The sequence below is a fragment of the Dermacentor albipictus genome, chromosome 1 (genome assembly GCF_038994185.2).
Source record: "Dermacentor albipictus isolate Rhodes 1998 colony chromosome 1, USDA_Dalb.pri_finalv2, whole genome shotgun sequence".
Classification (NCBI taxonomy): Eukaryota; Metazoa; Arthropoda; class Arachnida; order Ixodida; family Ixodidae; genus Dermacentor; species Dermacentor albipictus.
Genome location: NC_091821.1, coordinates 406,557,358 through 406,576,704, shown reverse-complemented (window position 1 = coordinate 406,576,704; position 19,347 = coordinate 406,557,358). Strand labels below are relative to the sequence as shown.

The following is a 19,347-nucleotide window of genomic DNA, read 5'->3' as shown; positions in this document are numbered from 1 at the left end:
GCAAAATAATGTTTCTAATCTAGACGGCAGAGTTGCAGATGGAACATCAGAAGGCCACACGTATTGTAATGCTTTGGCAGACCTTGCAACAAAGAAAGCATAAAATTTATTAGATGTTATGGAAAAGCTACTGAGATGGCCAGCACTGCACAAGAAAAAAATTTTAAAAAAATTAATGGCAAAGCTCATGAAGCTGACCCTGATGCTTTGATGTTCCCAGGGAAACCATTGATGTTGTATGCAGTACAATGATACACCAGGTACCACGTGACATTGATCACTTTCTGTTGAAAATCCCTTTGGAGGGAGTAAATAACAATTCGAGATGGTAATGGCTTACGTTCTTCACAAAGAGGCCCTTCTCGTGTGGCCCACTGAAAACCTTGGACGATGCTGTCTTTCACCATACTAAGAAGCCCTTTATCAACCTGGAAAAGGAAAACAGCAAGGCGCACTACAGTGTTGGCAATGAAGAGATAAACAATTACTATAGATGTCAAATCAACACCTACGGCAATAAAGTTTGCCCACAAAAGTGATACTGCTTAGTCAAAATGGTTAAACAGAAAACATGCATGGACAACACTGTTCACTTTTCTCGCCTTCGTTGTGTATGTTTTGCTATCTACGTGTCTAAACAGGGAGTTTCACTGGTGGAAATCTTATTTGCCAAATGCAAATTTAAATATTCTGGCCTTTGTAGAGATCTACATTTCTGTCTTATCACTGTATCGATTTGCTGAGAGAAAAAAAAAAAGAAAAGAAGGTTTCTTAAGTTGCTGAGCAGCTTGAGACAATGCTTGGTGCCAAGGTTAGGCACATGGACATGGGAGCTATGTGGTACAGTAAACCCTTGTTATAACGAAATCATTTACTATGATTATCACTTTGTTCAAGATTTCTCCCAGTCCCAACACAAACACATGCATGTTAAACTGGATTACACGAAGCATATCAATAAGCCGCTCCACTTAGAGCGGGGTCCGCTTAGTAAGGGGTGTGTGTGCAATCATGACAGCGCTCAGTGTCTTTTGCACCAGGCGAGCGAGTGACCCTCTCTGTCGGCAGCTATCGCCATGACGGTGCTTGCGCCCCTTTTTTCTTCATGCTTCGCTGGTGTGTGATGATGATGATGTTTATTGGCATCGTCTGTTGAAAAAGGACGGGGAACAAATCGTTTCCGAGCCTGCTTGGTTCTACTACATCTATTGCTATCTAGCCTTTTGTCTATCTGATTTAAATCTTGACTTGTATATTTAAAACCTCTATAACTATACTGTACCATTACCTACACTTGCAACAACTCCGATACTATCAATCTCTTGACGGTTTTTCTTCCACCGATATTCTAATCATCTCTTACTTATCTCAACTACTGACCAATTAATCCTTCCATATTTTTTGAATCACAGCGCTTCTGGGAGATGGACACTCCCTACAGGTCTTGCTGGATGAATATCTTGACATTTCATTATGATGTCTCGAGTCATTTCCATGCTTTTTCTTTTTTTGCAGCAGCAGCAGCAGCACCCAGGTGCCTACTTCTGTGGTGCATATTTGCTATAGTATGTTCTTGTCTGCAAGCAGCCAGCTTGGACATCAAATAGCAAGGCACTCCCCATTGTGCTGTCATATAGATTTTCCTTCCTGATTTCTTTCCGTTTTCGTAAATCTCCATTGTCTTTTTTTGCTTACATCATTTGCATCCAATTACCATTTAACTGTATTGCAATGGTTTGGGTACCCATATTAGACAGCTGGCTGAAGAGCACCTAGCTATAGCAGTACTAGACATCGTATGTTTAATACCAGCAAAATGAGCAAATCCGAAACCTGTGTCAAGCCAAACACAAAGACCCAAGTTACCTCAGAGGGCAAGGTGTCATCCACAAGAATATTGGGGCCTGTAGCATCAGGTCCAAATGCCCAGATGGAACGAGCTGCAAGCAGATCCCAGTCGTATTTTGTCTGGAAAAATTCTCCTAGGCGCTTCCGGTTCCACGTGATCTGCACCACCTCGTTCTCAATGTCCTCTGCCAAACCCTTTTCCAGCGGCTCAGCAATCATGGTGATTTTGTTCCTGCCAAGAATAATGATATACACAGAAGCACACAACACAGTAAATATATACTCAGTTTCACACCTAGCAGGCAATGCTACAAAGGCTGGAGAGGCTTCCCTCACTGTTTGCATCTGAGACCAAAAAGCAGCGTGTCACAAATGAAATAAAAATACTATCACGTATGCGCCACCTTATTTGATGTAAGATTAAGTTTTGCACTTGCACGTCACAAAAATATGATATATGTACTGTATAAAAGGCGTTGAAGATCCAAACCTATTTACCACCAAATGAGCAGAATAAGATGTTTCTGCAACCAGTGGTCACAGCGCTTCACTTGCATTCGTGATCAAAACATAGTATGTTGCCTATTAGAAGCACAAATATGCAAAAGTAATACCGTATTTATTCAAATATAACACAAGGTTTCTTTCCCCAGAATCTTCAGCCTCGAAGCAAACAATCGCCGTAAGAATACACGCCCGTTGGCAGTTCAACAATGGAAGGAGCGCCAGCGGAGGAGGATTGACACATGGGCACAGCGACAAAGAACAGAGAGTAGCAGCAGACCGGCATGTCCGAGGTTATTCGAGTACAAATCACAACGGCAGACAGACGTGTGCTGACAACATGGTTGCCAACAGAAGTGCGTGCTGTTATCCAGTATGAATTGACACCTGTACCTTGCATTGAAAGCCGCACTTTTGGGACGTTACTTGAAAAACAATGCCGAGGTGGAGTAGGCTGTACAACAATTCCTTGCATCGCAGGGCACCGAGTTTTACCAGAGTGGTTTCTTCAAACTGATTGCACGCTACAACAAATGTCTCAATATTGGTGGTGACTATGCGGAAAAATATTGCAAGGTGTATAGTTTATGATGACATGATGCATTTTTTTTTAAATAAAGTTTTGGTGTCAAAATAAATGGCGAAACTTATTTTCGGAATGTCCCTCGTATAGTAAAATAAATCGCTTACTAGAACACTACCATGTCATGTTATTGGTTATAACAATTAAATCTGGCTACTGGGTGTGTGCCAAGAGAAAAATACAAAATCCTCTGGGGGAAAAAAAGTGATATGCTTTGTCACACCGGCTGTTGTGCCAGACACGCCCCTTTGTGGCATTTTTTCGAAAGAAAGAAACAAAAAACACATGAGCCACTTTGTATTTTTTTTTTTTTGGTGCTCCGCACCCCGCAAGGCATGCCTTCGTCCCATTGCATAGCCAACCTTGTGCACCCCTTTCCTGTCTCTCTTCTACCCTCTCACCGAGATCGGAGGGTTGGAAGGGGGACCAGAGAGGGACAACTAAGGCATGCAGTGCGGGGTGTGGGGCACAAAGGTGGGTGTATTAATTGGGTCGCATATTTTTTTTTTTTTTCAGTTTCCTAGATGTTGTGATCCCTTTCTCTTTGGCGCCGATGTTATAGCCAATAATGCAGCATGGGAACATTGTAGCAAGTGTTTTATTTTACCACAGAACACATAGTTCGGGGTGGGGCAGCTACTCATTGTTACATTCGAGTTATGTTAACACCAGTAATGCTATAAGTGAGACTGTGCTTCTGTCTAAATAAAATGTTTGAATGTTTGTCCCCTCAGCTTTTTTTCATGCAACCCGGTTACATGATGGGATTTTGTTATTGCTTGAATATTGTTACAGTCGACTTCTGTTAATTATATCCTGACGTGACCGACGAAAGTGACAAAACTGATCTAATTATCTGGCGAGTCGAATTACACGAAAGGTGGAAAAAACGCTGAAACATGTTGATTCACTTGGCTGTATTCGCTTCTAAGGTTAGCTTCGCCACAATATAGCTGTATTTTGCGTCGAAATATACTTGGTGGAGAAAAGGGGCCATTGTTACGGGACACAGAATGAGCTCCTTAATTTTCACACGCACATGCGCCGTCTCTGGTTGCAGTGAGAGCACCTACACGCCTTATAAGAGGGCAGCAGGCCTGCAGATTTTATTGCATTTAGAACATCCTCTCGGAGTTTTTTTCGTCTGATCCTCTTTCGATTCGCTTGCTTCTCCAAAATACTGATGGTTTTTCTCTGCTTTTAGGTGCACGGCATGTGCGTGCACCTGGCGGCATGTGCGGCATGTCCTAGGCCCCGTTAACAGTCTCCTATATGAGACATGCATGGCGAGCGAAACGAGGGCTCAAATCACCACAGCAACATCAGAAACAGCTCTGAATGGCAGTATGCTTATTAGATGTCTAGATGCTCGTGCTGTGGCCGAAGATTCGTTGAATGCCAAGTGTTGCAAGGAGTATTTTTGGGCTAACTCCATGATGACTGCCAGAAATGATTGCCAAATATGCAGTGTGGTGTACTGTCTGTTATGTAAGAACTACTGGCAGATGGAGTTTGCAGGGATGGTACTGAGGACTTGTGGTTTGGAGCAATTCTTGGAGTAGCGAAATTTTCATTTTGGGGCACCTTGGAGCAGTTAATTTTGCATTTCCAAGTACTTTGGAGCAATAAATTTTGCATTTCGGAGAAATTAGAGCAGCCAACTTTTCATTTCAGAGCACTTCGGAGGAGCAAGTTGCATTTTACACGTCTTTAGCTACCTTAAGATTTCTTATGCAGCGCTTAGGTTGAGCTAAATACATGTAAAACACTTCCAGCCAAAGCAGACCTCACGGAGAAAGTGTTCTCGAGTAGGAGTAGTAAGCACTCCATTTTATTTTGCCCCAATAATGTAGAAAATGTGGAAATCCAGTCATACAGTTGATGGTAGTGGATTAACCTCATCAGCCATTTTCTCAACACATATAAATAAGCAGAAGATACTGACTCAAAGAACAAATATCTTTAAAGAATAACACTTTCAAGGCACAGGCACGGCCACTGCTAGTGGGAACACAGGAACCCATCACAGTGCTTCGCGGCTCCAAGTGCTTCGTGGCTCCAGTGCTTCGCGGCGCGCTCTGAGGAGCATGCTACTGGTTCCCATGTTCCTTCTAGCAGTGGCCGTGCCTGTACATACTATGTGGTCGTCAACATGCAAAGATCTTGCCCCAAAGCTATCAGATTTATGATCCCAATGAGATATTGCACCCAGTATCGCTTAGCCATCACATAAGGTTCACATGAAGAACTTCTACCACAAAGTTCTAATGTTGCTACAGCTTTTGGTTCATGTACCTGAGGCTAGTAATGCTCTCAGCCAGAAGCACTTGGCCAAGTTCCGTCTCCTTGACGGAAGTAGTGTTACGTCACTTAGCTAGCCTCTCTTGGAGGCGTAAATGCGCTGTGGCTCAGGGGAATGATTATCTTCCATGGTTTCCAGTCGTTTAGAAGGCTGGAAGCTACCGATTGGCTACAACATGAAGGCCTATTTCTCCTTTATATTTTTTATGATTAGGATCGTCACACAATGCTCTTTCCTACTTCTTCCACAGTGTCTACGGAGCTGTTGGCAAGACTGAACAAAAGATGGGCAACACTGTTGATCGTCCATTACAAGGAAATGGCGGTTAGCACCATCATCATCAACGGTTCTGTGCAGTGCAGAAAAACCAAGTCATGCCAGCCACGCGAGAGCTAGAACAGGCTGCGCAGTACTTTGAGGCTAGAGGAAGGCTTTTACATCATTCACTGTTATTTATTTATTTATTTGCTGTCAATACAGTAAACCCAGTCAACTCGAAGCTGTAAAAAAACTGGAAAAAATTTCAGATAAGTGGAGCTTCGAGATAAATGAAGTTGTGAAAATAGAAGCCCACTGGACATACATGTACAACGTAGAGCCTTTCCAAAGTGCTGCTGATAATAATCCCGGTAACTTTTGCATGCATTGGCAACAGACACGTCGGCATCTACGGGCAACGGCATTACTAGCACTGTGCCAAGACAGTGTGCTTGGGACAGAATAAAGGTGATTGATCATAACGCAATATTTGAAGCCAATCATCCAAGCATAACTGCTTCTAGAGATCTAAAAAAGATGACACTGCTACTTTCTGCACTGTAATGAATTCAAGCCAATTTCGCTTTGAAAACTGAAACTGAATTGTGAAAAAACGAAAATGCCATGTATTTATCAGAAGGCCATGAGTGATGCAGCATTTACACTTCCCTATAGCACAAGATTGAACATGGCATTCTTATCAAGCCCCAATCTTGCTGAAACACTGCGAGATTGCATGCTGGCTTCTTTTGGGCAAGCTACTTGGGCTGATCATGCCTGCTCAAAAGTGCCGATCATCTTACTCAAGGTCCTCATTAATAAGCTCTGACCACATTTATGCATCTGTGACAGCGTCCTAAATAAGTGAGAGAAAAAAAAAGAAGCTTCGAGTCTCAGCTCACCTCTTCTGTGTGACGCCACAAAAAATTGGCATAGAGCAGATGAGTAAGCATGTGAGTGGTGAGAGATGGAAAGCGGAAAAGGTCAGCATAAAGTGCGGCACGGCGGGGTGAGTGACCTACTGCCGGGTGAAAAGGGATTGCAAGCGATGCTGCTGACGCTGCCGTATTGCTTTTTCCCTGGTATTTTCGAAGTCAAGATCTTAAGATATCAGGAATCTGGTGCAAAAACTTTTCAAGATAAGCAATAAAAACATGAGTTGTCACCACGGCCATTAAAAAAAACTTGACTTGGGCTAATCAATATCGAGATGTCAGAGTCCGAGTTAATCAGGGTTTACTGTTATTACGTGACCATTGTCTAGCGCTACCAGCTACAAAGAAATTAGGATTGCAGGTGGCATGAGGAGGGTTAACAAAAACGCACAGTACAAAGCTGGTCAGGCTCCGCCGGTTTTGTCACAGTGGTGGTAGAGTTGGCGGCATTAGAGGCCATCAAATTCTGAGACTTGTTTTGGCTCAGTTTGGTGCAATTGTGGTCTACCTCTTTTTATTTGGTACAATTAGCGCAGGAGTGGAGTCGTTTTCAGTGGAAGTGGCCCACCCGTTTTTAAGAAAGCATTCCAAAATGCACTGGAACGATGACAGCAGATTTACAACAATCTTGAAAAGGCCGTAGGGGTTCCCCTATTTCAATCGAAGTTCGCCGCCTATTTATCAGAAAGAAACCAATTAAGGATCCCCAAAACTATTTCACATATTCGAAAATTCGGAAGATAACACTTCATCTTAAGGTCAGTTTAGAGTAAATAAATAAGGACAGGAGAGTTCAATTTACAAAAATAAATCCAGCTCACTTTTTGTTAGGAGTTTCTGCAAAACACTTCAACGATGAAGTTTCCACAACTGTCTCACAGAAACAGACTACTGGGTCAGCAACCTTGATATCTGCAAGTTAAATGTAAGAAGAAAAAGGCCAATTTGCCATGACAGTCACGAAGAACACATGAGAAAATATGAACAAGAAACTAAAGTGCTTTTGCTAACCTGCACATCGAAAAGAAAGAACAAGAAACATGAAAAAATAAACAGATTCCTTATCTAGAGCAACTAAAAGATCCAATATGATACTACCACTGTATCTCAACGACTGTTTGCTCCACTAGTAAGAAAGAAGTTTTCAGTTCATGACATAGCCACAAAACCCACTTGATTATAACAAAAAGTTCCAATGTGCTAAAGCACATGTCAAAATTACACTAAAAATTTTTTTGCAGTGTCTGTTGCACCCTTAGAAACAAAGAGATGATTTAATAAATCAAGACAGACTGCCGTCACATATACATTATTTAAATAAGCAAAAAAAATTTAATAAGTAAACCAATCCATGCATGAGCTGCTATCCAATATTAACATGAAAAAAGATCTGTAGAGAACCAAAATCTCCTACCAATTTCTGAATACATCTTCCTCAAGTCGTGCATCACACAGTCAAGATACAGTTCTCCTGTTCCGAAGATGACATGTTCTCCAGATTCTTCCACCTGCAATCGGCACGTTCAAGTTTAATAACAAAATCTAATTAATTAGAATAAACAAGAAACCTCAGTTAATGAAATTTGAGCAGAATTGGAACAAGCATATTGTCACTCGCTTCTGTTTCTTTGCTTTCAAGAAGCACCGCATGAACACGGAACAATAATAACCAAAGTGATTCATACTACAGTTACTTCTGGTTAAGCCACAACCTCACAAACCTATTTTACCTAATGCCCTTAGTTCCATTAAAAATAGGAGAAAGTATTCCAACTGTTTTATTAAATTTGGAAGTGTGTGCAAGTTGTAGGGGAAGAGAAATATAAGAGAAGCTGGCTTGGTAAAAAAAGAGCAGGAACAAAAGTAGGAAGCGGGTGCTGACATAGCCTGGAAATATGTGCAAGAGCTCCACATAACATCATAGATTTTGAGAGCACCTGCTGGGCACCTAATTTAGCTTTTATAAATAATGAATTTATTACCTCACATGAGTCCGCAAACACTCAGCCTGATAAGTTTCAGAAACTTTGGTGTGAAAACTTCCGAAAACGTGTAACGGGGTCTATGACATCAGAGATTCCTTCAGCACCATGGCTTTGCCATACAATTTAGAAAGCCAATGCAAGTTTGACCTTCATTCTCTATGCTACAATAACCATTTTTCTGCCAAATTCGGAAAATTGGATCATTCAGACTCGTCCTCCGGTCCCGGCAGGTGTTTGCATTTAATGGAATGAAACTCTTGTTAATTCAGACGTATTTGGCCACACGTCGGTTAATTCAGACAACTCTTGCTGAGCACCACAAATGTGCGACACTAAAGAGCAAAAGCAGCACTAATGTCCAAATGAAACAAAGCAGCGAAGTCCGCATCACCAGTCATCAGCAGAAATCACATGAAGGACGCTTTGTGCCTATTTGTGCATATATAGCCTTTATGCTTGCATTTACTCCCAAACATAACTGTGTTGGCTGCTTGCCTTCATAACTGTGCAGTCGCCACATGTGATTGCGTCGATAGCGACCATGGTTTTGTCCGCAGTGGCTGCAGCAAACAGTAACATTGTTTTGACTTGGTGCACATGTCGGTTGCCTGCTTTCGGCACTGTGTGGTCACCACCCATGATTGCGTCGATAGCAACCATGGTTTTGTTGGCAGGGTTGCAGCAAAGTAGTTTAGTTTTGACTCAATGCAATGGCTTGCTGTGCAATGTCACAAACTCGTACGATGGAAGCTGGTGAGAATGAAGAGCACAGGCTAAGCGCAATGGAAGGACTATCTGTTGGCAACCAACTCACTGGCTAAAAAATAATTGGGATGTGCTCGCAGTAGTGAAATTTGTGTCTCGAATGAAGATGTATGCCGCAGCTGCACTGCGAAGCCAGTCACTAGGCCTTCATCGCTACGAGCGCTAATCAGTCACCAAAAGATGAGAATTGCAGCTTCCGCACTGCTTTTGTGCAAAACATAAATGAGATTTGCTGATTCATTCAGTAAAGAAAAGCATGTTGATGTACCTGCATTGCAGCCACATGGGAAGGAATTCGCAAGGCCTTCACCACTGTAAATGCTAGTCAGTCACAAGATGACAAGAATCGCAGCTTTTGTTTGCACTGCTCTTGTGAAAAACAGAAACGGGATTTACCAATTCACTCAGTAAATAAAAGCTTGTTGGTGTAGTATGCATTTGTTTATTGTTGCCTTGATGACCTCGATAATTTGACATTCGGTTAACCCAGACATTTTTCTTGGTCCTGTGAAATCCGCATTGATGAGGTTTCTCTGTATTCTCGACTTTAAAGCAATGTAGACGAATGGAGCATGTCGACTTAGTTTTACTTCAACATGGAAAGCAGTGTCTTGTCAGCGCTCAAAGGGCATGCAGTCTTTGTGTTCTGTGATACAGATGGTAGTATTTTGTTAGTACTGAGAGACAGCAATTTTGAAATTGTGCTCTTTGGGCACCTTTTGGCAGGAGGTGTTGAAAGAAGGAGCAAGCAAATCTGTGCATGCCATTCTATGCTTCCTGAAATTTTACAGATTTCGTGATCTGCTTTAGTAGGGGAAGAATGGTCGAAAAACATTACTTGATGCTGAACTTTGCTTCACAGAGTAGTCAATTTTGAAGCACTGTAAAATAAAGCATTTTTTTCATTTCTGAATGTACTATTTAGGGCAATGACAAATACATATATATTGCTTAGTGAGGAGGTAAAATGAGGTTTGTACGTATCAAGTCTAAAGCAAATTCGTTAAAAATGCTGTAGATGTGTTTTGGAAGAAGTGGAAATACAGTCGAACTAACTTATAACAATATTCAAGTGCCACGAAAATTCCATTGTTATAACCGATAATTGTTATAACAGAATTGCATGAAAAAATCAATATAAGGGGATGGCAGAACTGACGTGAGAAACCTATAATGGCGGGGAGGCTAGTGCCCCTTGCCACCACCTTCCTCCGCACGGCTGCTGATGTGTTCCCTCGTTTAACTGCTTCCTGGGCGCTCCGATTGCGTGTAACAAGCTGCGGCTGTCGGCGTTAAAGAATGGCACTGCTATAAGAACTGCAAAGAGATGTCACAGGTGGCAAGCGATATGCGACCACTGCCAAGGCATCGCTTTGGTGGCCCTTAAAAGGCCCCCTTTTAAGAATTGCGAGAAGGCTGCGGCAGCAGCCTGTAACTTAAGGAATCCAAAAGAAACACTGAGGAGAGATGGCCACAAGCATCTCGCCACGTCTCGCATCTCGCCCAATCGTGGCACAGTAAATACTCACATAAAGCTTCACACAAAGTCTTCTTATTTGCCTGAAAGGACTGCAACAGTGTAGCCTGCTTCTTATTGGCAACCAGTGCTTAAACACGAAGACCTCAACATAGTCTTAGAAGATACACAAGCGATAAGCCTGCAGCAGCGTAGAAGGGTGAAAGCAGCTACACCCTCAGTTGAAGTCGGAAGCGGTGCAACATCAGCACTTGCGAGATCAACCTCGGCAGCGTCTTCGTTTGGCTGCTATTTCTGCTGCGATCTCCACGTCCGTCAATCGAAGCATTTTGAAACACTGTCAATAACAAAGTATGAAGGAGCGTCTGCCAAGGTGTGTGTGAGTGAGCCCAGTGAGGCCGCACTGTCGCACGTCTTTGCAGATGCAAATTGCCATTCCTCGTGAGGCATGGCAGGCACAGAGTGGCACCAAGGAGGAGTCAGTGCAGCAAATGCAATACGTGGTTGAAGTTGCCGAACTAACCAAGCAGCCACATGTGTGTGCCGTTACGTTCAAATGGCACCTTCGACGCAATCAATGTGTGCAGCTACAGACCACAGCAGTCGGCTGCGCCACCGCTATCTTTGAGAGTTGCGGGAAAGCTCAACTCCTGTCAACAGAGCGCATGTGGTCTAGTGTGGTGGAGTTCAATATATCTATTTTACGTCCGACCCCATTCGAAGTAAAAAATTAAATATACATGTGATTTTCCAGGTAATACAGCAAGTGTTCGACATATGCAATAATTCAATACGTCCGTGTTCGATATATCGAGGTTTGACTGTATTGTTAAAACAGGTATCATTATGATACATGAGTGGGTTTGAATGTATGTAATAAAGAAGGAAGCAAAATAAGGTCACTATTGGTCAGAATAATAAAGTGCTTAATAAAGGGTTAATGGTTTTCTTTAGGGCACCTTTAACCCCTTACCAGCCAACACATATGGGAGAATACAAAATGTGCCAATGTGGGCTCTGAGATTTAGGTCTCTAAGCTATGAATTTTCTCTCCACAGCTTCCTTTATGGGCTGGCCCAAGCTAGACATGTATGGACTCGCACTACCATCTGTTGCATTCAACGGTAACTATGAAGCTATTCAAAGTGATCAATTGATCAAAAGTACTGAAAACAGCTCCAAAATAAACCTGACAAGGCAGGCTCACCAAAAGCCCAAAATGTAGCTTCGGGCAGAAACAAACTGAGCTTTCCTAAGGCCTTTAAAAGGTTCAACTAAAACCAACGTAATGATGCTTGTGCTAAGTCCCAACAGGAGAGAAGAAAGGCTTAAAGTGCCACAATGCTCACTTGCCTTGGTGTTCACAAGGGGATATGATTTGTTGACTTTCCGTAAACCGTCCAGCATTTTCGGCAGCTCGGATGGGTTCACAGGCTCCACAGCAATTTTGATGACAGAATGCGTGCAGAAGCGTAAAGGATGAAAGATGAAAAGCTCCTCTTGAATGCCAATGTCTACTATGGTTGAGGTCTTCACCACTGGTTGGTCGATGCCTTCCATGAGCACCCAGTTGCCAGCTGGAACCCTGTTCACTTCGACCTTGTACCTAGAACAAACACATGAAGGATGCACGTATAGTAACAGAAAGCACACACATTCAGTATCTGTCAAGCTGCGAACATAGAATACTTTGTAAATTTAAATCCACCCAACATATCAGAACAATGATGTCTAAGAAGAATGAGGCTTCTGTGCAGTTTTAATGCATTAGGAGTGTCAAAGTGGAAGAAAGTGTATGTGTGTTAAGTGTTTCAAGCTGGTTTGAGGTGTCTGAAGCCAGTCATGCAGTAGAGGTAGAGAGGGCATGGGAGACTTTAGAAGAGCGTGGGCGATCCAGAAGCTAGTCATAGCTGGGAAGGAGGGAGGGAGAAGGCAGCTGCAAATGGGAGCTCAAGAGAAGGAAAGGGCGGTGGCACTGAAGCATCGTCGCCTCAGTCTGCTCCGAACCACTGTCAGTTGCACTTTACTCCTCGAAGACGTAGGACTTGTTTCAAGTGAGCTAAAATTATCTGCAAAGCTAAAGAGGTGTGACGTGGTCCCTAATGCATTTCTCTCACATTTACTGCTATATTGTTACTGACCTTTTGTTTTTTTAGGTTCACTAATGCAGTATCCTATTCCAATGCTATTCCTTTTAGCACTTAGCGAGTGGTTAAAGCGGCCAGCCATAAATGGTGGATGGGAGGAAAGTAATAGAAGTGAGTGAGAGGAATGCTTACGTTATGATACCAGCCCCGAGCTCTTAACCCTTTCAGCACACCAAGAGATCATTTCCTGTTATCCATGCCATTTTATTTTACGGGTGTGTGAATATGGAACAGTAGATTTTGAATCGAATGTTGCATTGAATTATGTAAAAAAAAGGAGCCGAATATTGAATTGAATATCCGAAAAATTTTCACAAAATTCATTTGCTTACTAATTTTTGGCTAGAAAATATGGTGCTGCAAGTACTTGGGAGTCTCCTACCTAGCACTGCAGAATAATGTTGCAACCTATCGGTAACTTAGGTACATAGAAATCAAGGTGTACAGTACGATCCAATCTTATTAACACCAAGTTAGTATGCCAGCACTTATTACAGCTCAATCCTGGAATATGAAGGTCAAGAAAATATTTTTTTTATCAATAGAATTGTTAAATGTAAAGCGCAGGCTTGGCGTTCAGTGGTACTAGGTTCAGTCTTTGGTCACACTGAGACACAAGACGTCTACACTAGAACTGCTCTATGAGTGTTGATATGACTTAGTGTAGAAACTGACAATGCCGGCAAAGATATTGTGCAGTATCATTGGGGAATGAAATGTGTGTTAACTACAAGGCAAAAAATGAGTACTACTGCTACTTTGGACATTGATGTGGGCCTTCATTGCCCAGAGAGGTCCAGAAGACTGGTGCAATTGGATCAGCACAAGAGCTAATGAGAGCAGAGGCAACTTCAGAGGGCAGCCTTCAATGCTTCGCATTGAAAGGCATCACCACATGAATCCTTTCTAATAAGCAGTTCTTTAATCCATTTTGTATGGGCGGAGTTTAATAATGCAGACAGCCTTGCCCAGTTTTCATGGCACTTCCAACCTTTTGTTGTTTCAGGTAAAAAAGTGTGTGCGTGTGCCTACGTGTGTGTGTGTGTGTGCGTGTGTTATAGGCGGAGAATTTTCATTTTACCGGGGGCGGGGGGACCAGCTTTCCGAACCCCATATTACAAATATATATTGTCACATAGTAGTGACGGCAAAGAAGGTAGCAATACCTTAAATGATGAAACTGACTTTTATTGGGCGAACTTGTGCCCTAAAAAGCAGGCTACCCTCAAAGAAAAAGGATAGCAGCGAACACAGTCGGCGATCAGCGAAAATCTGATCGTGGGTCAAGCGTGTCGGCTTTTATACATCAGTCATCAAATGTTCCAGAATCATCGCTGGGACCCACGTGTCTTCCACAAAGTTGTAGATCATTCGCGTTGCGTGATGAAATCAGATTGCACAAGGTTCAGTGACAAGATACAGCAGATAGAAACATCGATAACTTTCGAGAAACTTCCGATACATGCAGGCGCCTCCTGCGCTGTGCCATAACATTTGTTAGGCAGTAAAAAGTGGGCGCCCCATAAAGACAAAGTGCTACACGTGTCAATATTGCACTTGAAGAAACTTCAAATGACCTCGAAGAATTGAGCGCTGAAGTGGTGGCATTATACGAGTACAGTCGAACCCACTTATAAGGATACCGGTTTTAACAATATATAGGTTATAACAACAGACAGTTTTAGTATAGTGTACGCTATACCACTGTGTACGCTTTAATATAGCGGGTTGTCACTGCGCACGCGCAGAATGCTAAAGGACCCATAGCGTATAGCGTACGCACGCTGTTTCTCAGATTTAGCGTTAGCGTCTTTGCGTGGTTTGCGGAGAAACATGGCGGCGATCCCAGCTGCCCGCTTCGAATTGAATTTGATGTTGCTTTTGTAAAATGCAGTTTGTTCGTAGCAAATGATTGTGTCAACGGCTTTTGCTTAATCTCAGGCCGCTTCGACAACAGAGTATTATGGATAACCTTGTGGTGTTTCCGAGATCGCTTCTCATTTCGAACGAGTCGAAGCCTAATGAAAGAAGCATTCGAGATGTCAGCGCCACCTATTGCTACAGTAGCAAAATAGCCGCAAAGACGGCATATGGCCTTTGAGGTCCGATGATCTCGCCGGCCAACTAAAACTGTAAAAAACGTGCACTGCTTAGCGTACGCTACACTATAGTGTATAGTGTACTTTATAAGTTGCGCATGCTAAACTAAAACTGTCTAATGAGAAGTCTGTCTGCACCGTTGACATTTGTATGTTTTCCATGGTGAAATAACCCGCTCACTACAATGCCCCGATGCCGAATTATCGGTTATAACGATGAAGTCTGGCTGCTGGGTGTCCAAGACGAAAGGTCGTGAAATGCGAAGTATTAAAAAAAAAAGGAAATGAGAAATTCGAGCAACTGCACGATGGGCTTCTGCTCCACCAGCCACTGCGCGCTCATTTTCCAGCCATCTTTGCGTGGCTCTCTCTCGTCGCCCTTCCACCTCTCCAAACACGAATGGACCGCGCCAACTGCGCCGCAAGCAGATCACTCGCATGTTGCTCGCTGGCTCCTCATTTAGTGCTGTTCTGCAAACAGCTTAATAGCTCGCATTCGTCTTTGCTGGTTGCGTCGAAGTCGTTCCTGGCCACGTTGTTTCTCACCCTTGTTTGACTCGCCGAAAAAATGGAAGATGGCTGATCCATGCGCTGATCATCGGCAATGCACACCGTTTCCAATGGAAAGAAGGCACACGGCTACAGATTTGGAAACTAAGTACTTCTAACCGATGAGACGATCGTCGCAAACGTGCTTGCGTCGGATAGCAACAGCGACGACGGAAGCGATGATGCGGTAGGGCTGGCTGCCTCAGTGTTGTCCTCACAGGAGGTCTGGCATCATTCAGTCTCTCTGGGGCTTTGTTTTAGTGAGGAACCTTCCCCTGCACTACGTGGAGCGCTTTGATGCCTTGGAGAAGGATGTCGGCAAGTTTCACGTAAAGCACGCATGGCTGACGGATAGAGCGATGCCTTGGCAGTGCTCGCATATCGCTTGCCACCTGTGACACCTCTTTGCAGTTGTTATAGCAGTGCCATTCCTTAATGCTGACAGCCAAGGCTTGTTATATGCGATCGTAGCACTCAGGAAGCAGTTAAACGAGTGAACACGATCAGCAGCCGGGCGGAGGAAGGTGGTGGGGAGGCGCACTGGCCTCCCTGCCTATACAGTTTTCTCATATCAGCTCTGCCATCCCCTTATTTTGATTTTTTCATGTAACCTGGTTATAAGAATTATCGGCTATAACCATGGAATCTTCGTGGCACTTGAATATTGCTATAAGTGGGTTCGACTGTACAGACTAGACCTCATATTAAGAGACAGTTCAATTTCACAGCCTGAGTCCTCTCGGTGGTGTAATCTTTCTTCGTGTAATTGTCGCATACTTAGCTATCACTAATACTGTTTCACTTTTCCAGCGTAAATGCAGCCTCTCTCTCTCTCTCTCTTTTTTCTGTGAGTACGAGTATAAGCGCTGCTGCGCATCTCTGCTGTTGATCTTGATCTCTAGTCAATCCGGCTTGGCCTCATTTTGGTTACTGAGTAATTATACAGTGTTCCCAAACTATCATGCACCAAGACTTAACTTAAAAAAAGAGCAGTTGCATTACTCGAAGAAAACCCGGTGCATACTGTCTCCAGTACAGTGGGGTGGCCGCCAGTGATTCTTGCGTTACTGAGATTTAATTCCGTATTTGTAATTAATTATCTAACTCGAGAAGTACTGTCATAATTTTCAGTATGTCAATAAGGCATATTTAGGCACACCAAATGCAGTGTTTTCAGCGACATATTAATTCCTTACAATTTTTTCTGAGTGGTAAAGAAACCTCACGAAGTATGAAAAATATCCCGTGAGTGCACTCCTACCCACATCATAAAGCAGAGTCCTCAAATAAGCTGACTGAAACCAACTGCATGGCCTATCGTAAACCCGAAGAGACAGCTCATCACCTTGATAAGGGTACAAAGAAGCACCAACAGCAGGTTTTACAGCTACGCAGCTTTTCCTTCCTCTTATTTCTACGTCACACTTATTATCCATCTCTCAAGGTGGACTGATCACATTGATAACAAAATCCCCTTGATAAAGTGGCCGAAGTGCCGCTCTGACCACGCAGGAAATGCAAAAAGCAATGTAACAGGCATAGAATGTTTCAAAATCCTGGCTTTGCTCGCACTGCATCGAAATAGCGCGCACAGAGCTATATTTCCTGCCAGAAACTTGCTTTGCACCAAAGCCAAATTAAAGTGACCGTTTTATTTTTGATGAAAGTGAATACATGCTGTAAAAACAGGTTCATGTAAAAAAAATAAAAGTGAAATAAATAGACGGGGAAGCGACCAATATGTAGAGAAAAGGCACAACCGATGTGCTCAAGAAAGTAAATACTATACCACCAATAAATGAGCTGAATTGGCAATCAGAATGTCTGCAAAAAAAAAAAAAAAAGAAAAAACAGATTTCAGTGTGCCCTTATTAACTATGAATTCGTAACCTCCGTTGAACACCAGCTGCTGCCAAGAGGACATGTTCGAATAGGTCTCCTTTTGCAGCTACACACTACTGAGTCCGCTTTATCACATATTCAGTGGCTTTCTTGATGACCGATGCTGGAATTCTATGGCAGACATCCGTTATCCTTGCCTTCAACTCATCTGACTTGCATCTCGATCATGTAAGCACAATCTGACAGCTGTATGAGCACATACCTTGTGTTTGGGGATGGAAAACTATAGCAGCCTCCAGCATACATATGCAGTGCATATAATGTTTTGAATGCATGAGTGCCCCCTTTTTAAAGCTTCTTAAAATGATACAGCAACGAAGCCATTCTAGTAAGGGAGAAAGTATACATGTAATGCCTACAAGTATCCATCCGTAACACCTTCCCAACTTTTGCAATCTGACAAAGTCTGCTATCAGGATAAGCTCCACTCTTAAGCTCCAAAAAGAATGCATACGTGTACCTTGATTCATGGACCCAGAGTCTGCCGACAGCTAACACACGGGAGTCCTCTTCATCTGTGGATGTATAATTCTCACCAAGAATGCGTACATCTTGATTGGCATTAAGCGTGCCACTCATTACACGGCCAAACACATGAAAACTTGTGGCATCCTGAGTTGAGTATTGCTTCGTGGTGTGCACAATCAGTGGGCCCTATTAGCAGAAGACAAAAATGTTCTCATTATGCTTACCGTTACCATAGCACATGGGCTTACAGGCAGATTAAAGAACATGGAACCTATGAAACAGTTGTAATTTCCCACAGTATCTGACTCAGAATCAAGGAGTACCTTCAGTTCACAAACTGAGTGAGTTGGAATATACCGTATTTACTCGCATAATGATCGCACTCGCGTAATGATCGCACCCCTAAAATTTGTCGTCAAAATTCGATTTTTTTTATTTCCCGCGTAATGATCGCACCCCGAACTTGCCGCAGCGATATGTCGTGTGCTAAGTCTAGCGAATAATGATCGCGCTTACCACCTGTCGAATGCTACGCGAACGACTCTTCAAGACAAGCCAAGCGGCCTGCACGCACTAAACATTCTTAAGTAGATGCCTCATTTCATTACTTTCATCACTTTCCGCACTTCCATGACAAAATGAGGTACAACCAAACTTGCCTTTATTATGGGTTGGCTTTATAACGGCTGATGTCAACAAAAACAATAAAGGCGCATTTCGATTCTTTTCATCTGCTTTTGCACTCGTGAGCACGCAACAAATCGCGCGCGGCAATGATAGTAGCCACGTTTACTCTGATACGTTAAAAGTGTACCCTATTCATACGCCGACGCTTGTAACACAACTAAGATATTCGCCCACCCTTAGCGGAAAGTAGTGAAGACAGATGCCGCAGTTTCCGCAGCATGCCCGTCATGTGTTTCTGTCACTGGCAGCTAAGCGCGCCCACCTATTTCTGTCCCCTCAAAGTGGACATGGCTACGTTATTGCCGCAAACTTGCCGATATTAACGATATTATTCATCACTAATACGGAAGAAACTGTTTCAATGCACGTAATGTACTCACGAGAAGAAAAAAAAAATCGCGTTCGGCGCGTTCGGCTCGCTCCGCTAGCCGCCATTTTTGTTTTGGTGTCCCGCACCCGCAATCTCGCATCCCGCAGCAAACGCGGACGAAAAAAAAATTTTTTTTTTTCCCCGGGAAATTTAACCCGCGTAATGATCGCACCCCTGAATTTGCTTCAATTTTTCTGACAAAAAAAGTGCGATCATTATGCGAGTAAATACGGTATTCATGGTCATAGAGCAACAAGACAGACAGGAAATCGGGACAAACGAACATCGTGGGTACACTTCATGGTCATCCATGCAGCCCATGTATGTGTGGCATCTCTCAATCTCAGGCAAGACACCCACGCTGCAAAGAACTTCAGTGTTCTCACAGCTTCCATTTTTGAAAGCACTTCTTTTAGCGACTGCACTATGATGTGCAAAGCCTGCTTGATTGCTTTGTGCTAAGAGAAA

General features: G+C 43.1%; 1 protein-coding gene across 1 annotated transcript in view; it reads right to left on the bottom strand.

Moving 5' to 3' along the window:
• The window catches only part of LOC139054694 (116 kDa U5 small nuclear ribonucleoprotein component), a 48,857-nt gene that overhangs the window by 10,642 nt on the left and 18,868 nt on the right, over positions 1 to 19,347 (bottom strand). Inside the window, exons 15-20 of the mRNA XM_070532143.1 lie at positions 17,815 to 18,008; positions 12,011 to 12,263; positions 7,845 to 7,938; positions 7,252 to 7,342; positions 1,867 to 2,080; positions 341 to 428 (exon numbers count right to left, since the gene is read on the bottom strand). Of these exons, the coding sequence (XP_070388244.1) occupies positions 341 to 428; positions 1,867 to 2,080; positions 7,252 to 7,342; positions 7,845 to 7,938; positions 12,011 to 12,263; positions 17,815 to 18,008 (934 nt within the window). The remainder of the gene's footprint in view (positions 1 to 340; positions 429 to 1,866; positions 2,081 to 7,251; positions 7,343 to 7,844; positions 7,939 to 12,010; positions 12,264 to 17,814; positions 18,009 to 19,347) is intronic.